At 34.9% G+C, this 19,972-nt stretch overlaps 1 protein-coding gene across 5 annotated transcripts in view; it reads left to right on the top strand.

Annotated features, from left to right (window-relative positions):
* The window catches only part of LOC105197972 (DNA (cytosine-5)-methyltransferase PliMCI), a 67,718-nt gene extending 48,177 nt beyond the window's left edge, over window positions 1-19,541 (top strand). For 2 of the 5 annotated variants that reach the window (XM_026141131.2, XM_026141133.2), the window contains exons 13-17: window positions 4,024-4,173; window positions 7,216-7,382; window positions 11,297-11,537; window positions 18,184-18,501; window positions 19,273-19,541. In XM_026141131.2, coding sequence (XP_025996916.1) covers window positions 4,024-4,173; window positions 7,216-7,382; window positions 11,297-11,537; window positions 18,184-18,501; window positions 19,273-19,356 — 960 coding nt within the window. In that variant the 3' untranslated portion in view covers window positions 19,357-19,541. Of the gene's footprint in view, window positions 1-4,023; window positions 4,174-7,215; window positions 7,383-11,296; window positions 11,538-15,485; window positions 15,682-18,183; window positions 18,502-19,258 lie in introns of those variants that run through there. The other 3 variants (XR_003269508.2, XR_003269509.2, XM_026141132.2) reach the window with 3 other exon arrangements.
* The last annotated feature ends 431 nt before the right edge of the window (window positions 19,542-19,972 follow it).

A 19,972-nucleotide genomic window follows, 5' to 3' on the forward strand; every position in this document is an offset into this window, starting at 1 on the left:
TCTTGATTTGTTTGTACATCTTCTTTTAACTCTCGACTCTCTGACGAAGAAAGTGAATATCTTAAAGGCCGGAATGTAAGTGGAATCCTTTTCTAACCTGTAGATTACCAAAAATCCAAACAATCAGAAATGATTCTTGAGATAAAGAAAATTCTTGAACTAAAAGGTCTCTTGGAACCAATTTTCAAGATCGCTCCATGGTGCCAGATCTTGAGGTGTCGAAGAGTCATTTGAGAGCGGCGAAGAATAGCCGCTACTTTCCCATTCTTGCTTTTCGTCTGTAGACTGGCACTGATTTGCAAACTTTAACACCGTTTAACTACTTTGGCGGTTTCGCCAATTTAGCGGGTTTGTTCGCAATTTTAGGTTTCTGTTGTAGAGTCGGCGGTTTTGACTCCAATTAGGTTTTTTAGTGAGGGGGCCCTGAAAAAGGCCGTTTGATTCTTGATGTTCCGGTTACGCTGGGTTAATGGTTCTGGGATCCAAGAAGGTGGCCGCGTTTCCTTGTCCGTTGTCTCTTCTGGGAGGTTAGTTCTCTTTGGTGTTAGGTCTGTTCGTTCATTTTCACTTAGCCGGAGTTTGGCACCGTCGTGTGACGTAGTGGACGTCGGTCTGCATAGTCCTGTTGATTTTCGGCTCGTGAGTTGGTGCTGTTGGAGGCGAAACCGATGGCGAAGCGGCCAGTGGTGACAGAAGATGTTCCGGAATATTCAACAACCAGGAAGGTGAAATTGGTCGTGCGTGCCTTGGGTCTTCGTCCTTCAAGAAGAGCGTCGGTGGCTTATTTCGTCTCGCCGGAGGCAGATGCAGCGGAATTAGCTTCCATGCAGTCCTGGGGTCTCGTTGGTGGAGCCGAACTCAACACTGCAGTGTCTGACTTTAGCTTCTTTGACGGAGCCGGGCTCGACGTCGGTTCCAAAAGTCTTTCTCACGCTCGCAGAGCCAACCTCGATGCGAGGGAGAGTGGTTATATTCCGAGAGCTGGGCTCTACCGGAAGGCTCACAGAACAGAGCTTTATGTGAGGTTGAGGAGGCCTTTCCCGAGAGCTAGGCTCGATCGGTACGTTAATTGTTTCGGAACCCATGCTTGACCGTCGGCACTTAGTTGGAGGACGTGCCGGGCGACAAGGTCTTTGCCGGAATACTGCGTCAGAGGTCAACGGTATGTTGTCTCGTAAACGTACTTGCCGTGGATAGGCGAGCGAAAACTGGTTTCTCGAGGCTCTCGGAGTTCCTTATATCCTGCTTTTGTCCGCGCTTGACTCCTAAATTCGGACGCCGCGAAACGGTAGCGCCGCGGAACTAGGCGGGTGCGCGCGCGCGCGTCTGGTGACGGTCGGACGGGCACACCGGCCTTGAGTTTGAACGCCGCATAGCGGTGGCGTCGTAGAATTATTTAAGTGCGTGGGTGTATTATAATGGAGTTTGGACGGACGCCACAACTACAAACAGAAAACTTAAATCAAAAAATTACTCCGGATTTTTCGACGTGCATTCTTGTCCTGTATCTTGTGATATACCCCATATATTTTTTTACACACTGTACAAGGAGGTGTCAAATGATCTTTCAATACTTCAGAATCTGATACCGATATAGCGATCTAAGAAACTATTTTTATGAATAGGAAGCACGTTTTTGCAATATTGCAGGACAGTTGGTAACGTGGCCGTAAATGGGCAATCTTTAGGGTGGTGGATATTGCCATCCGTGGACGGCAAAATGAGCAAAATCAGTATTCTCGTACGGTTCCGCATGCGCACTTTTGTCACGTGACTCCGCGCATTTCATGAAGCATGCGCTGAGCGTAGAATGATATGCGTAGAATCGAATGCATGAGCAAAGGTAGTAAGTGTTCAGTAACACCTTGTGCGTTTTCAAGCAGTTAAAGAATGGAGAACGAAGAAAAAGAGGAATTAATGCAGTGCACGCCGCCAGAGTTTGCTGAATTGATCAACAGTGCATGCGTCGACACTTTACCAAAAGTCTCACACAACAAATACGACACGGCGTATTCGGCGTTTATCGAGTATAAAAAGCAGCATAAAACTACAGCGACAACGCAGAAATGTGTTTTACGCATATTTCAAAGAGTTGAGTAATAGTCGTAAGTAAAAAAGTGGGGACCTTTCGCAAACGCGGCGCGTGTCGTGTGTAGTAGCGCGTGATTGCGGAGAGGTTAGCCGGGTGCACGCACGTGCTCGGCTTACGCACGGTAGTTGGGTGTTCAGACCAAAGTTCGCGTGCAGTGGAGTATATTGTTCCAAATTTCCGAGTTTAGTAACATCAGAAATAGTGGTTTCATCAGAAATAGTTTTATTAGAAATAGTTTTTTTGAGTCGGGGGAGGTTTGCCCCCTCTTTCCCGAACCCGCCCCCTGACCAGAAGGTTTCGTCCTCTGGATCCCCAGCAGGGAGCTTTGCCCTCTGCACTCATGGCCAGGGGGTTTCGCCTCTTGGACCCCCGCTGGGGGGCTCTGCCCCCCCAAACCCCTCTCGCCACGCAATATAATTGGAGATGTTGCAATACTCTTCTGCGGTGTGACGCGTACTTTTTTTGCATAAAATACCGTATACACCGTGGAGCCGAGCGCGTTCTCAACTTCGGACGCTGTTTTCAGTCGAGAACGGCAAAGCTCGGCTCCGGGGTACATAATGTACTATTCTGCCGAATCGAATGTTTCATTTATTTTTGTGAGATCTTACAAATGGCCATATTAAATATTCACTTATAAAAATTGCTTTCTTTTCTCTTAAGTCGGTCCGACTAAAGATTGTGGTTTCCGTTTAATGCATGCGCCAGAGCAACTCTCTCTTTGCAAAGGTTTGTCATTACCTTCCATAAGATCAATTAAAAATAATGATATTAATGGATTTGAACCTAAATCTTTGGTACTGAGACCAGACGTACAACTTAAGCCAAGATTACCACAAAAATTACTTAAAGCACTTGAATGATTAAACGTTATAATTAAGAGATAACACCTTGAGGTCCTAAAATTATACCTTTTGAGAATTTAATATGGATAAATGAATGCATTTTTGCGAGCAAGTTTTTTGCGACATGGTTTATACTAGAACAATACTACAAAAATCTACATTATCTACATATTAAAAACTAATGAAGGACGTAGAAATTTTTAAAAATATTTATTTTTACCGAAATGGAAGGTATTTATAGAAAAAAGTAGATTTTTTTCTATAAATAATATGCCCAAATATTTGTTTAAAGAAATATTGATCACAAAAAGAGTTTTTAACATTTCGCAAAAAACCTATGTACTTCACTATAGAATATGTACAAGAAGATTGTGATAAAATTTTAAGTTAATCAAATAAAAATTCTAAGAATAACGTACCATGCAAGTTTGAAAAACTGTGTTTTGAGGAAAACGCGTTTAAACTTTTTCAAGGGATATAAGACAAATTTTTTAAATATTTTTGACTGGGTTTTATATGTACAATAAAGCCTTCTAAGCTAAGATTTTAAATAAAGTTATTTATTTATTCACAAAAAGTTCTTGAATTTAAGTTATCATTTTTAGACATGAATATTACCCCTTAAAAAACGAAGCTTTCTTCGAAATTTTGTTATTTTTGGTTTCATAATTCTATTTAAATATTTATGTAATATATACATAAAGAATGTCTAAACATATGAATATTTAAACATTTAATAAGTTAAATCTGGACGAAAATGTTAAATATAAGGTAAGCCTATGCCATCAGTTCTTGATGTTAATTTAAACATTTATAAATAAAAACAAAGCTTTAATTGTATTTGTTATTCTTTGTTTTGTTTTATTTTATTTTCTAAAATCATTCTTTAAATTTTTTTCTATTTGCTATTGAACATCCTGTATATATAAATAGTTTGTACTTTGCGATTTCGATTCTGCAAACAGTTGACAAAAATTATCAGGATCAAATAAATATAATGACAACGCGTTACAGTGCATAAAATACATTTATTGATGTCTCTATTGTGCTCTTTTTATTAATATTAATAAAATATATGTATTTTAGTACTATATAAAATATATACGAAAGGATTCAGCTCCATATAGAAATATTACCGTCAAGGATGCCTTGAGTGACCTTCCACCAATTAAAAGTGGTTCAAATAAAGAAGAGATGCCTTATAACAGTGAACCAATAACACATTTCCAGAGAAAGGTAACTCATAGAAGCTAATGTACTTTAACCTCTTGCGTCGCGTTGTAGTTCTGGGAGCTACACTTATCATCTAAGCTTATTTGATCAATGAATCAATTGTTTCACATTGCTAAAGGTTTCTCTTAACTAATAAATTAATCATATTTTAAATAATTGGTTATTAATAAATGTATACTGAAAAATTGTCATTTTTAGAGATCAAAGTTGGAATAAAATTTTTACGTAATAACCTACACTTCAAAATCATGTCTAAAAGATTTTTAGGCTGCTGATTACGAATTCGATATTAAAAATTTAAAGTTTAAAATAGCGGATACAATATGGCGGACAAAATTATCAAAATCGACTGGATTTGCTTAAAACTTGCTATTTAGGGATTTTCGAGATCTCTTATTACGAATTCAATGTTAAGAATTTAAAATGGTGACTTTAATATGACGGATAAAGTTATCAAAATCAACTGGATTCGCTTGAAACCTGTTATTCAGGTGTTTTCGAAGTCTCCGATTATAAATCTGATGTCAAAAATACCAAATTCGAAATACCAGATGTAATATGGCGGACTAATGTGGCAAACGTAATTTTCAAAGTTTCAAGCAAATTTGGTTGATTTTGAAAATTCCGTTTATTATATTGGATCCGCCATTTTAAATTTTGTATTTTTTACACCGGAATCGTACTTAGCGACCTCAAAAACCTTTGGATAACAAATTTCACAAAATTATATTCACTAGAAAAAAGTAACGCAAAGGGTTAATTTGCGGTCCGACAATGACAATAATGTTGTTATAAGAATATTAATCTTATTTAAAAACAACCTCGATGAAAATTTTTCTCAGAATTTGTCATATAAAATAAAGAATTCTTAAAATAGTAACTTTAAATATTACATGATAATCTAAAAGAATTAAAAAATCTAAACAAGAAGGCCTTCTTTTGTCGTAGCTGGATCTTATGTGTTTTTATGTGTTTTTGTGTGATTTTATATACTTTCTCAGACTCAACCAAACTGCGCACCGTTACTTTTGGTCATATAACACAGTTATAATCAAATAAGAGTTAGTAATATCACTTATTAAATTAAAATTAATTTAATAATACTTGATGCTCACTAGTATCTATATTAACTCTTTCCTCCTTGAAAAAACTGTAAAGAATTTAGTGCGACAAATATCACCTTAGCCAGGGTTCGAACCTGAGACCTCCCAAATCTCCGATACGGGTGTCTAACTCAACCACTGAGGCTGTGATGATATTTCTCACAATAATCGGTTATGTGTAAAAATGCTTTTGAGGCACGAGTCTGAGAAAGTATATAAAATCACATGAATACATAAAAGCACTAAGATTCAGCTACGACCGAAGAAGGCCTTCTTGTTTAGATTTGTATTTACATTATTGGTCGAATATCTTGCTAATTTAAAAAATATTAAAATTTTTTAGCTAGGAGACACTGTTACACTATATTATATTGGGTAAGGTACTTGTTGGATCGCAGTTTAGTTTCATAGTGTAACACAAAAGTGCATTATAGAATTCTTTTATTCTTATTTTTACAAGTATTTAGCGCATCTATAATAGATTTATCTGCCAGGATAGACTAATCTTTCAAAGTTGATAGTTTTTGCATTAGATTTTAGTTATTTAATACAAGTATCCTTCTACTGACTCGCCGTGATAATACGCGATGCGCTAATTTTATTGCCGTAATACAATAAATTTTTATATTTGGTTAGTTTCATGGATCTATCAGACATGGCTATCAATCATTTTTTTTAAATGTTGGTAGTACTGATGTGCATTACACGCTGAAACTTAGCTTTTTGTCATATCAAGCAGTGTAACACTGTGTCACTGTTGGAACACTCCGTATTGGACACAGTGTTACACTATGGCCTCTGTGTAACTTGTTGGAAAATCCCCAAAATTAGGTAATTTATTATTCGAATAATCTTTTGTATAACTGAAAAATGAATACTGAAGAAGAATTGACAATAAATTTTGAAAATGCAAGTTAATGTAAATTAATTTAATTGCAAGTTGTATATATTAATCTGTTTTATATAAAATGTTATAAATAATTTTACATAAAATTTTATATCATAATGTTACATAATTTTTATAAAGAATTTAATATTACATAATCTGAAAAATGTAATTACAGAAATAGGAAAATATTTGAAATAAATAATTATAGTTGCAAAACACTGTAAAATTCAATCTTTCCAATTTTTATTAAAAATAATTTTCAAGATTTACAATAATAGATTTATTATAAGTTAAAATTTATTAGTAGAGAGATATTTGACCGTTACTGTATCAATATGAATTGAACAAGAATGCCTTCTACGATTGCAGCTAGGTGTTTGTGCTTGTATTATTTGTGTGATTTTATATAGGTACTTTCTTCAAATTCAATAAACTGTGCGCCGATTTATTTTTTCAGTCATAACACAGTCCTACATTGAACAAGATTTTACTAATATCACATATTATTAAAATTGAAATTAATATTAACTCCCTCCTCTCCTTTAAAAAACTGTAAAAAATTTATTGCGACAAATATCACTTCAGCCAAGGTTTGAACCTGGGACCTCCCGAATCTCCGATACGAGTATCTTAGCCAACTCGACCACTGAGGCTGTGATGATAATTAATATTTATTATAATAATTTATCATTTAGATTTATTATAATTAATCTTGAAACTTATTTTTAATAAAAATTAGAAAGTGAACTTTACAGAGTTTTGCAATTTTAAATATAAATTCCAGACAGCACTATTCTAATTTATTGAGAAAATCTGAGAAACATTCTAAAAATGTATGGGGTTTATATAGAAATTTTTTTTTAATTAAAAAATTCTGAAAAATTTGTACCAGAGAAAACAAGAAAAATGGCGGTTTATTCCGTCCGAGTCAGGGGCACAAGTTTGTACCTAATGTTGCGACTACAAATTCACTCGCTAATTATAAATACCGTTTTTATAAATAGCCACACGACATCCCAACATTAAAGTTTTCACTTGATTTATTTATTTCAGATGAGAGGTAAATCGTATCGATCGATATTGATGGATCACATGTGCAAAGGGATGAGTTCACTTGTAGAGGCACGAATGAGTTATATTCCAACGACGATTGGTTCCGACTGGCGCGATTTACCGAATATTGTGGTAAAATTGAGCGATGGTACCTTTTCCAAAAAATTGTACGTATATAATCCACAGAAATTGTTTTTTTATTTATTTTTGTTTTAAATTGATATTACAAAATAAGATGTTTTTTTTTCCACTTGAGAGACTCAGTGTCATTTACAGGAAATGGAATAAAATAACGTAAATAAGAAATATGTTACTTTTTTTATTAATAAGGAATTAATCTACCATTTGTCTTTAATATAAATTTTATTGTTTGAAATAAGATTAGTACAATGCTTGAATAGTTTTATTTCATCTATCTATTTTACTGAAATTGTTGGGTGTACAACTTAATTCGGTCCGTTTTTCGCTTGAGAAATGCATTTATTTGAACGATAAAATGAATTAATACCTTATTCAAAGTATTGTCCATCGCTAGCCACTACTTTTTTCCATTTTTCTGACAATTTATGGATTCTGGAAGAAGCGTTCATTTTTGAAGCCAAGAATGAATCTAGCTTTTTGATACCCTGTTCTGAAGTGAATCGTATTCCAGTCAAAGCATTCTGCATTGATCGAAACAAATGGTAGTCGAAAGGAGCAAGGTCTGGGCTATAAGGCGGGCGAGCCAAAACTTCCCATCCGCTATTTTCCAAATAGTTTTTAACCGCAACATGAACAGCAACATGAGGTCAAGCGTTGTCATGGTGAAAGATTATGGACTCGTGTCTGGTCGCATATTCTGGGCGTTTTTCGGCTATAGCTCGCTTTAAATCAATCACTTGTTGCCTGTAGAAGTCTTCCGTGATAGTTTGACCAGATTTTAACAGCTCATAGTGGATCACACCTTTCTGATCCCACCAAATACAGAGCATCACCTTGGCACCATGGATATTCGGCTTCGGCGTTGATGTTCCCGGTTGGCCGGGCTTTACATACGATTTTTTGCGTTTTGGGTTGTAGTGAATCCATTTTTTGTCCCCGGTAATAGTTTGATACAGAAAAGACTTTTTTTTGCACCGTTCAAGCAACATTTTGGACATGCAAAATTGTCGTCCGATATCTCTCGGTTTCAATTCGTATGGAACCCAATTTTCTTGTTTTTGAATGTATCTCGCGGCTTTGAGTTGTTTTGAAATAGCTTATTGAGTAACTTCCAATGTTTTTGCGAGTTCTTCTTGCGTTTGACAATCTTGATCGAGTAATGTTTCAAATTCTTTATCTTCAAATTTTTTTGGTTGACCCGAACGTTCTTTGTCTTCAACACTAAAATCACCACTTTTAAATTGTCGAAATTATTCTTTGCAAGATTTATTCGATGGTGCAGATTTACCATACACTTCCACAAGCATTCGATGCGCTTCAGCTGCATTTTTCTTTCAATTGAAACAGAAAATCAAAACTTCCCGCAAATGCTTATTTGGAACGAAACTTGACATTTTTAACGCAGTAAAAATTAAACTTGTGCAAAACTCAAAGGCTTGTAAATAATATTTGGTTGACAGTTGTTAACACTTTACGGTACAGCAAAAATCAGCTGTTACCGTCAACCATTTATAGCACCTAGAGCCATCTTTTGAAAACGGACCGAACTATGTTGTACACCAAATATATATAAATAATTATACAGGGTATTTTAAAAATATTTAACACTGAATATGCTGCGAGATTCCTTACATAAAAATAAGTAATAAAAGTTTTTATTATTAGAAGAAAAGTCGAGATATCAATAGTTTTTGAATGGTTAACTGTTGAAGTTTACCAATTACGGAGCGTAACCATCCGGCGCACACGAACAGACGCGCCCGCAGTCTTCAAATTCCACGGACTGCAGCAGCATTTTTCAATCCGAAAAAACTCGAAATCCCTTCAATTTGTTAATTTTGTCAACGTCGCCTATGACATAAATTATTCATAAAAATAGCCAATAAACAAATGTTTGAAGACAAAGCAGACTCGAATCATTATTTTTTAAATTATAAGTACTAACTCAACGAAATGTTTAAATATCACTATTTTTTATTTGTTTTGTTAATACATAAAAATTAAGACATAAAAGACATAAGACTGTTTGAGTGTGCTATGTCTGAGCGCTGGATGATAGCGCTCCGTAATTGGTAAACTTCAACAGCTCACCATTCAAAAACTATTGATGTCTCGACTTTTCTTCTAAGAACTTTTATTACTTATTTTTATGTAACGAATCTCGTAGCGTATTTGGTAGGTATTTTTGAAACATCCTGTATATAAATATTATTTAGCTGTTTTTTTAATACATAAATTACGTTTGTTATTACAATTTTAAATAAGTTATGTTTATATAGTTTTTAAACTATTTTTTCTTGAAAAAGATTTGTGTTAAATAGTTTTTGTGGTACATAAATTTTATTTTTTAATGTTTAAGATTTTGCGAAATAGTTTTATGACTGTTGAGTTTTATTTTATTACCAAGGCTTATATAATTAATTACTCAATATTAATTTCTTTGTTCCTCAATATGTTATTCAATTAATATAATATTCTTTATCTATGCTAAATTAGCATAGTATGTTTTATCATTTTTCGAATTCTGTACTTCTGACACTTAGATACATATTGTAGACAGGTTATTGTATGGCATTATTTGATATTACTTTTTTTCAGTATTTTTTCTAATTTAATAATTTAAATCTCTGTTTTTTGTGATTACGTATTTAAAATATGTTAAAAAGTGCGTGTGGAATAAAATAAATTTATTTCAATGCTGCATACAAAAATTCTCTAATCTTACCTGGAATTTTGATCAAAATTCTTGGAAAATCCTGGAATTTTCATGGAATAGATTTATAAATTTTGAGTGGACTCCCTGGTAACGAAGTAATTTTAACAGTTGCTTTTAGAGTTTAACACGAATTATACGAAATATTATGATATTCCACCACTCCAGATATATTCCACAACCGCCGTCCTTTTTTTATATAAAAAAAATAATTGAAAATAAACTGAATTGTTTATAAATGCATTCAACAGCAAAATTAAAGTAAAAAAAGTTAAAAAACCATTTTTACTTCAGTGTTGAATAACCCAGTGAAAAAAAATCATACAAGTACGCAAATGAAAGATTCATGCTTTTGAATGCTGCATTTGTGTGCAATTTTTATTTCTCGCTGTGGAGCTTTGCAAAGTTTGTCAAAAATTTTGATGCATCCTTATTTAAATCCGATGAATTGTAACATACTGAAGATGGACAAGTAAGTCCGAATCATGTTTGTGTAGTAAATCTGTTTCTTAGACACATTAGAAATTTAATTTATTGCCGTTAGACCTTTATTTTGCTCGACTTTGACCTTGTTTTGTCCGTTCAAATTTTATTGTTAAATATTTTGAATTTAATGGTAATTATTAATTCATTGTATTTCTAACCTAAACTAACTTAACCCAATCTAATTTCTAAATGACAGAAATTTTGTTTTATATATAAAACTTTTTTTAATAACTTTTTAACGAATTACTACCGACAGCTAAAACGTTCAGATCATCACCTTGACAATATATGTCAAGCTCAAGTGGATTCATAGAAATTGAATCCACAATTTAGTATATTTACTATTTATTTGTTACTTTGATTCCCAATCTATTATAAATTTTATTTTAGATAAAGTTTAAATTCAAAAGTTTCCATCAATTGATACTTTTTTCTATTTATTTTATTTTTATTAATAAAAAAGACTAGTTTTTATCTTTTTTTGGGGGGGGGGGAATATCAATTTTTATTGACATGGACAATGGTTAATAAAAGAAAAATATGGAATTTTGCCATCCTTACTATTCCCTGATATTTACGAACTTGCAATCAAACCCGGTTACATTGTTTTATATTTTTTATAGTTACTCTGGCATTGAACTATCTAACCTCCTGCATTTTCTTTATGCGCCACAAATTATTATGCCATAAATTCTTTAATTCGATTAATTAACTTTTGAATTTTGCTTTCTTCTTTTTTAGAGAATATTTACATGACGATCCGAAAGCTGGGAGAAACTCGCAGAATGGATTTCGTGGAGTATGCAGTTGCTGCACTGGTCAACCGTGCGATCCCACTGATAAACAATTTAATACTTTGATTCCATGGTGCCTGCCACATACCTCGAACCGACATAATAATTGGAAAGGTTTGTACGGGAGACTTGACTGGAACGGATTTTTCAAAACAACTATTACTAATCCGGAGCCGATGGGTAAACAGGTATGTACTGATACACACAAAGATACATACTGTAAATTATTTTAATTAAGTAAATGAAGCGATTCGGCAATATATGATAATATATGAACTAAATAACAAATTTTTATAAAATAGCATAAATTTCTTTCTAAAGACTCAATACATTGCAAACTTTCTATAACCGCTGTATCTAAATTACGTTGCTTTAAATTTGTAGTCTGCAAATTGAATTCTACCTATAATAAATATACATAATTTTAAAATATTTACAGAAGCAATGAGATACCTAAAAAAATTTCTAAAAAAATATGCAAATGCGTGATGAATTATCTGTACTAATAGTAAAAAAATGATTTAATGAAAATTAATTTTAAAAAATTATTATATACAATCAAAAATATTTACATTTACAAAAGCATACGTATAACTTAATGATTAGTTACAAATATATACTACTGTGTCCAAAAAGTAAGGTGACATTGCATTTATTTCGAAAATTCTTTATTTATTCTTGCAAATCAATTTCGTCCCCTTCAAAGTAATCCCCCCCTGATATAATACACTTATTCCAACGGATTTTCCAATCTTCGAAACAGTTGTAATAATCGATTTCAGGAATGGCCTTTAGCTCCTTCTTCGCAGCGAAACGGTGTCCCCGGAGCGGCCGCTTGAGTTTGCTGAATAGCCAGAAGTCGCATGGAGCCAAATCAGGTGAATACGGTGGTTGTGGAACGATATTAGTCGAGTTTTTGGTTAAAAAATCACGAATCACCGTTTCGAGTCGATAGAAGAGATTCAAGCCGCTGCGAAGAAGGAGCTAAAGGCCATTCCTGAAATCGATTATTACAACTGTTTCGAAGATTGGAAAATCCGTTGGAATAAGTGTATTATATCAGGGGGGGATTACTTTGAAGGGGACGAAATTGATTTGCAAGAATAAACAAAGAATTTTCGGAAACCGGCAGCATGCCGACCGCTTCTATTGAAGTTTTGCAAAACGCGACTGTAGATTTGTTGGTTGTAACCGTCGTTCTTTGAATAAACGTCTGATCGTGTTAATACTTACAATAGAGACTGCCGCCCCGCTATTGATCTCGAAACGCAACGCTTTCCCGTCAACCATGAGCGTTTTAAAGAATTTATCACGGTAGTTTGGATGTTCTGCCGTCAAAACCTCCTCGATTTGATTCGCAGATGCACGCTTTGCCCCCATACAAATTTTACGTAAGTGTCCTGACGTGCCGCAATAATTACATTTAATATTTCGGTCAAGTGTACATTTGTTTCAAACAACTTCGACTGAGCTCGGAGACTTGATAATCCGAAAACCAGTTGGTTTCTCAGCGCCGACTTCAGGTAATTTCCGAAATTACAATGAATGCTCAATTTATGTAATGCAGCAGCGAAATCTTTCACGGATTTCCCTTCCTTCTGTTTCCTCTGGTGGAAACGGAAATTCTCCGCTATTTCCAGCGGTTCCGGGGCGTAGAATTCGCCTAAGTTTTCAACTAGAGTCTCGAATGGAATAGTGTAAGGGTCAGCAGGCGCCGATTTATTGCAAATGACATCAAATGCTTCTGAACCGATGTAGTGCAGTAAGTACAGTACTTGTTGCTCGGCTGGAACTTTGAAGATTTTGATGGCGGCCAAGAAACGTTGTAGCCATCTTTTCCATTCTATGATGGCTAGATCGAATACGTCGATCGAGAGGTTACCGTGTAACAACCTCTGCCATGTCTTGTGTGTGTATTATTCACACGCCGGTATGATTCGAAGGAAATTTTTGGTAGGGCTAGCTGTGCTCTTCGTAACGTCGTCGGTTTGTAAACTTCTTGCTATGTGCGTATCTATGCGGCCTCGCGCGCGCGCCACGTACTCTGGGCATGCACCGACACGCTCTATCGTTTTTGTATACTATGCACGTGCGGTTTCTCTACCGCTTCTTTGTAAAGAAAAATGTAGACTCTACACCGTGCTTGCTCACGCTCGAACCGCGGAACACTCTTTTAGTATGAAAAAATGAGGTGTAAGCCTCGCAACGTTATATGTGTACCTCGTGGTGCGTACCGGTTTCCCGTCTGTGCTGTAGCAGTCTCTCTTCTTTTCCCGCTAGCGGATCCCATCCTCGTCGCCAATTCTCTGTTGTGTAGTTGCGAGATGGTGACAAAACTGTGTAGACGGTAGTGGACAGGTACAACGCACTTTATTTCTAAGCTTTGCGTATAGAACGATCCGTTCGGGTCCGCAGTTGTGAAAGAAAAGAGCGAGCTTCGCTCGTCGCAGCGCTCGCGTAGTTCGCGTTAACTCGCTCGTGGCATGGCGCGTTTGGTCCAGGGGAAACCGGAACGTGCGGTATTCGAATTGCGCTCTCGCCCAACAGTCTTATTTTCAAGGATCCAATCTGAAATCCCGAACGTCAACGTCTTACAGGAACACTGCCGCTAGTTCTTCTGTTACGGTATTATAGGTGCTAGAAATATTTTATTGTTATTTTTTTGAGAATGTCTAAATAATAAGTCTTGCGGCTTACCGTAGTAAATGTATGAGTGAATACCACACAATCAAAATTTTATGAAAATTGGATTGCCATGTTCTCCTTGTCAAATGCATCATATATTAACACTTTCATACGTTAATATTACGTTAAAATTTTTAATTACTAAACGAAAGCCTTCTTTTTCTTCTTCGACTTATTTTTAAATTGAATCCTGTATTTTATCCATTTTACTCTTTTTACGATGTTGATGTCCAACTTTGGCAGTCATCCCTTTAGTTTAGAAGACTTTACTTTTTCATTTTTAGCGATCTTTGCTATTCTGTCATCATCCATTCTCTTCACATGGTTCCTCCACGCTCATCTTGTGGCTCTGACCCATCTTACAACATCCTAAATCTCGCATTTGTTGCGGATATCTTTATTACATATTTTGTCTCGTGTGGTATTGCCAGTGATGCATTTTAGGATTTTTATTTCTGTTCTTATCAGTCGTTTGGTGATGGTAGTCTCCACTCTCGTTTCTATGACATATGTCAACATTGCCTCACGCAGGTCTTATTGTATATTCTAACCTTGCTCTCCAATTTTATATGTTTGTTCCTCCAGATTATGTCCCTCAGGTAACCAGATATTATAGTGGCTTTGATCGTTTGCGTTTATACCTTCTTTTTCAGGTTCTTTTTTTTTATAACGGAGAGGAAATGCGTTACCGCATACCCCAGGCCCCGGGGGAGGCCTGGTGGTTATGTGGGGCTCTTCCCCGCCGACGACGTGTCGGCGGGGACATACCCACTAAAACCTCTCCGGGTGCCCTGCCCTGGTCCATGACTGGGGGGCTCCGGGAACGCGTGCAGCATGCTTCCGGAGCTCTTTTTCAGATTCTTGTAACTTATAATATGACCCCCAGGTATTTGAAAGTCTCAACCTATTTCACGCTTTTGTCGTATACTGCCAGTTTACCTTTTTTTTTTTTTGCTTTTTTACTATCACAAACAATTGGCTTTTTGGAACCAATATGGACATATTACACTTTTTGGCAGTCAGCTCAAATTAGTATAGAAGTCTTTATAATTTATTTTCATCCTCGATTACAGCGTTGTCGACGTAATAGAATATCTTTATTTCTTTGCTTTCTAGCCTGTATCCTTTACTAGTCGTTTTAACTTCCTTGATGATCTCATCCATAATGACATTAAACAGCACCGGGCTTAGACTGTCCTCTTGCCTTACTCCGATTGAGATGGTATATTCTTAGTGATATTATCTCCTGCTTTTATAAAAGTGCTATTGCCGAGTTCAATTCTTTGATAATTTTATGCGTGTGTTTAGCTTTTGGCTTTTCAATATCCTTAATACATCAGCGAGCTTGACCTGTTAAATGCCTTTGTAAGATCGATAAAGCACATATAGGCGACCTTGTTAAATTCGATTTTCGACTATTTGGCGGAATATGAAGATTATATCAATTGCAGATCCGGAATCCTTGCTGCTCTTCCGCGGTGCTTGTTAATGCCACTTCTTCCGTGTAGAGAGTTTTGCTACTGATCTTCGAAGACTTATCCCTCTATAGTTCTCCGGGTCCCCCTTTTTATACAGAGGTATTGTTATACACTTTTTCGATTTTTTTGGGATTCTTGTCGCCCCCGAAGGAGAATTCCGTTAAAGATGGTAAGTAAATCTTCTATGAATACCTCTCCTCTATGTTCTATCATTTCATTCTTAATATTGTATAGTCCCGGGACCTTTCGATTTTTTAGTTTGACGATCATGACTCTTATTTTCTTCTTTGTTATGGCCCAATTCATAGTCCAGACCTTGTCTTTTATGTCATTGTACTTTTGCTGTTCCTCCATGTTGGCGACATCGTATAGCCTCTGGAAATGTTTTTCCCGTTATCTTGTTGTTATTATGTTTAGGTATGTTGATAAATTTATTAACGGTTTTTTATGATTCCTGAGTATGTTCCATATTCTTCTCTGACTTCTACATAGGTCATACTCCATCTCAGATGAGAATTCTTTCCAGAATTTGCGCTTCATGGTTTGAATTTTTACATTTATTCTGTTTCTCACCTCCTTATGTTGTAAATATGCTTTTCTCTTTTCTGCTGTTAGGGTCTTCACTTTTTGTGTGAACCATGGTTTATTTTACCTTGCTTTACCTTTCTCTTTCCCAGTGCCTTCTCAGTGCTGCTGTTGTCACGTTGGTGTGTAGCTTGTCCATGCCTCCTCTACGTCATCAACCTCCGATATCTTGTTCTTGCAGATTGTCTGTGCTAATCTCGCTTGGTAAAGAGTTTTTAGGGATTCGTTTGTTAAAGATTTTATTTTTTATTTTATGATAGTCTTTGTAAGTTCCTTCCTTGTTTTTTGTATTGTCCCACATATGTTAGCGAGCACTATGCTATAGTTGGTTCCTGTGTTCGCTAAGCTTAAGATTCTCACATCTAGTATTTTTGACGGATGTATATTTTTATTTGTTATTATATAGTTTATGAGTAACCTGTGACCCTATGTTTTCATGTGTAAACTTGTGTTGCGATTTGTGCCAGTAGAAAGTGTTGTTATCCTTAACTCATTTTGAGCGGATAAATATATCAAGTGTTCCCCGTTTTCGTTGACTGCTTCTTTGTTATATCTGTTTTTGATTCCTCTTATAACCTTGTTTCTGATCCTAACATCAAGGTTATCTATTAGTATGACTTTATCCTGTTGTGGTATTTTATTAAGGGTGCATTGTAGATTGTTGTGATTGAAAGAAGTTGTTTCTCTTTTGTTGCACTTTATTAACGTCGGGAGCATACATGCTGATGCTGTATGATGTTGTGTATTTTTTTTATTGTAACGTGGTTAGCAGAAACCTGTTGTTGATGTACTCTAGTTTCTTTTTTATGTTCCTTATTAAATTTTAACGAAAGAGCAGTCCAACGCCGCTTATTACCCTTTCGTTCTTGTTTTTCCCATTGTAGATGTGCGAAATAATCAGTATACAATTTAAATGGGCAGATGGAACTTTTATTTAAAAGGCAAAAATAACATTTAACTGAGTGTTTGATAACACGTCTAACTCTTGAGATCAACAGAGACGAAGTAACGATTTATTCAAAAAGATGACAGCTGTTTCCATACAACAAATTGCTTTTGTTTAATAAAAGAACTCTTTAATACATACAAGATTTTTAAAGTATAATCTTAACTTTTCTTTGCATGTCTAAATTATCCATTTGACAAGATGAAACAGTAGTCCGTAAGCCTAGCATTTCCCTTGCTCTTTTTTTTGTTTCGAACAGGGCACATATCAATATAGTGTTGTTTCAATTCTATTAGTATTTCTTGAGTCTTATTGTTGAAGAATGTTCTAGCATGCAACTCGCAGTGTTTCTCTGTGTCGGAATCATCTTGCCTTTTTCCTCGCTGTGTCTTTATCTACCATAAATATCAATCCCATCCGAGACTACTTTGGTAATTCTGTAACTATGCTCCTCTTTTTACAATGAACAGCTAGTCTGTTAACCTTCATCCGTCATTAACCTTCCTCCTTTATCTGAGCTTAGGACCGACATCACGGGTTAACACCCTTTCAGGAAGAGTTTAATCAGCTAAACGGAAGTATTAAACGAAATTGAGAAAACAACATATAAATATATTTTAGAAAGTTATACATGAAAAATCAGAAAGTTTCAGAATCAACTTTTATGCCACATCTAATACACAATTAAAAAAATGAAACGTAAACTGAGCGTTTACTTTATACAATAGCAATAAAATTTTAAATTTTACAAATTATTATGTAATATGTGTAAGACGTAAGCAAGCGTTTTTATTCAATATTTTATTTATTTTATATTTTAAACTTGTTTTGTATTATAATATTTAAAAAATTGATTTTGAAGAGTTAATTAATAATATTTAGCTAATTATATTAACAAAATATAGGTCTTTAAAAGCTTTTGTAAGCTTTGTTAAGAAATAAGCTAAAAAACTCTAATAACAAAATTTCTTCTACAAAAACGAAACTTGATATAGTACAGATATGTATCTGCAGATACGTAAAAGACGTGCAGATAAGTTGACTTGTCACTCCTATCGATCTATTCTGCAATTTTATCGTTGAACACAATTCGAATGTGTAAGCTAAGCGAATCTGTGCTTTAAATGTAACAATTTTCAGGGTCGTGTCTTGCATCCAGTGGAGAGTCGAGTTGTCAGCGTGAGGGAGTGCGCGAGATCTCAAGGTTTTCCTGACTCATATCGTTTCTTTGGTACAATACTTGATAAATATCGGCAAGTAGGTAACGCTGTACCGCCACCATTAGGAGCCGCTATCGGTCACGAGATAAGAAAGTGTATTCGTGATGTAACATTGAACATGGAAACCAAATCTACAAACAATTATAGTGCTAAAGCAACAACGAGCAAGAGTTTTGATAGTCTCAACGAAAATCACAGTAAAAGTATCAATGAAGACCTACTGGAGGACGCTAATAACGTAAATAACAATCTTAACAACAACGAAAGTATAGCTGATCGATGATGTTTGTTTTACTGATAAAGAAATTAAAAGAGGAAAATTATTATTGAACGAAATAACATAACATTAGCTTTTATCTTATTTTAATAGTTTAACTTAATATTAAGTACTACAATTAGAAAGCCTATGTCAATCGTAGCGGTTCTTAGTGCCAAATAATTTTTTAAAGATGCAAGTTAGCATCACTATTATCGAATTAATTTTTAATTTAACTATGTTTTAATTTTAAAAACCGTGTTTAAAACCGAAAATAACGGTGCACAGTTAAAAATGAATTAAAACATATAAAATATTATTTTAACACGAAGATCTTGCTATGACCGTCTAGACCCATTCTCAGTTAATTTATAATAATTTTTATGATCTTCAACTTAAACTACGCACCGCATATTCGTAAAATAACACCTCAACTAGATTTTGAACCTGGATCTTTCAAATTCCATGCAGGTATCCTACTACTACAACCACTGAAGCATGTAAGATATTATTTTTCACAATAAAATTTTTTAGTTTTTTTTCTAAGGTAAAAGGATCTTATATATGCTTATAAAAGTATTAACGTTATATTCCGGTTTCATGACTGTATTTCAAATTCAACGAATATGCGGCGCGCAGTTTAAGTTGGAGATCATAAAAATTAAAAACTTATTATTTGGCACAAAGTACCGCTGTGACTAATATAGGCTTTTTAATCGTGCGTTTTTAATTTCGTCAGTGCTATATAACCAGAGTCTGGACGTCGATGACGTTTTCTTCCACTCCGAGCGCCGTGCGCCACGAGAAGTAAGGCCGACAACGCTGGTAGTGGTGTAGCAGTCTAATGTAATAAACGGGATATCATCGCTTGTGGCCCTGCCACCGAGATCCGGACTCTGGATATAACTTATCATTATTTAATATTAAATAATAAATAATTCCGGTATTATACTCCAATGTTTAATTCTCGACCATCTGATGTGTTGACAAGAATAAACTTGTGTTACAATTTATACAACGAACTGTTCTTCTATTTTGAAGTTTTTGGATAAAGCTATACCCGTAATCTGTAATTTTTCTTTAACACTTTTATTATCATTCTTCACTTTGCATAAAAATATCATGTGATATGTATTTTGTATTTGCCACCGCGTTTAACCTACGCATATGCAGGTAGAATTCCAGAATAAGAAGGATTAAAGGTTGATTTATGCAGGCCGTAACCGTTAACTTATGCCAGAATCTGTAAGAAATTGACTAATCATAGTCGATAATTCTTCTATAAATTATGATTGGTCAATTTCTTACAGATTCCGCCATAAGTTAGCGATTACGGCCTGTATAAACTAACCTTTATAATTATTTATCAATCATAGTTTTCTTATGAAAATTTTTACCTATAATATTTTTACCTATAATATTTGTGAATAATTTGTTAAAATTTGACATTGTG

The sequence above is a fragment of the Solenopsis invicta genome, chromosome 4, assembly GCF_016802725.1.
Source record: "Solenopsis invicta isolate M01_SB chromosome 4, UNIL_Sinv_3.0, whole genome shotgun sequence".
Classification (NCBI taxonomy): Eukaryota; Metazoa; Arthropoda; class Insecta; order Hymenoptera; family Formicidae; genus Solenopsis; species Solenopsis invicta.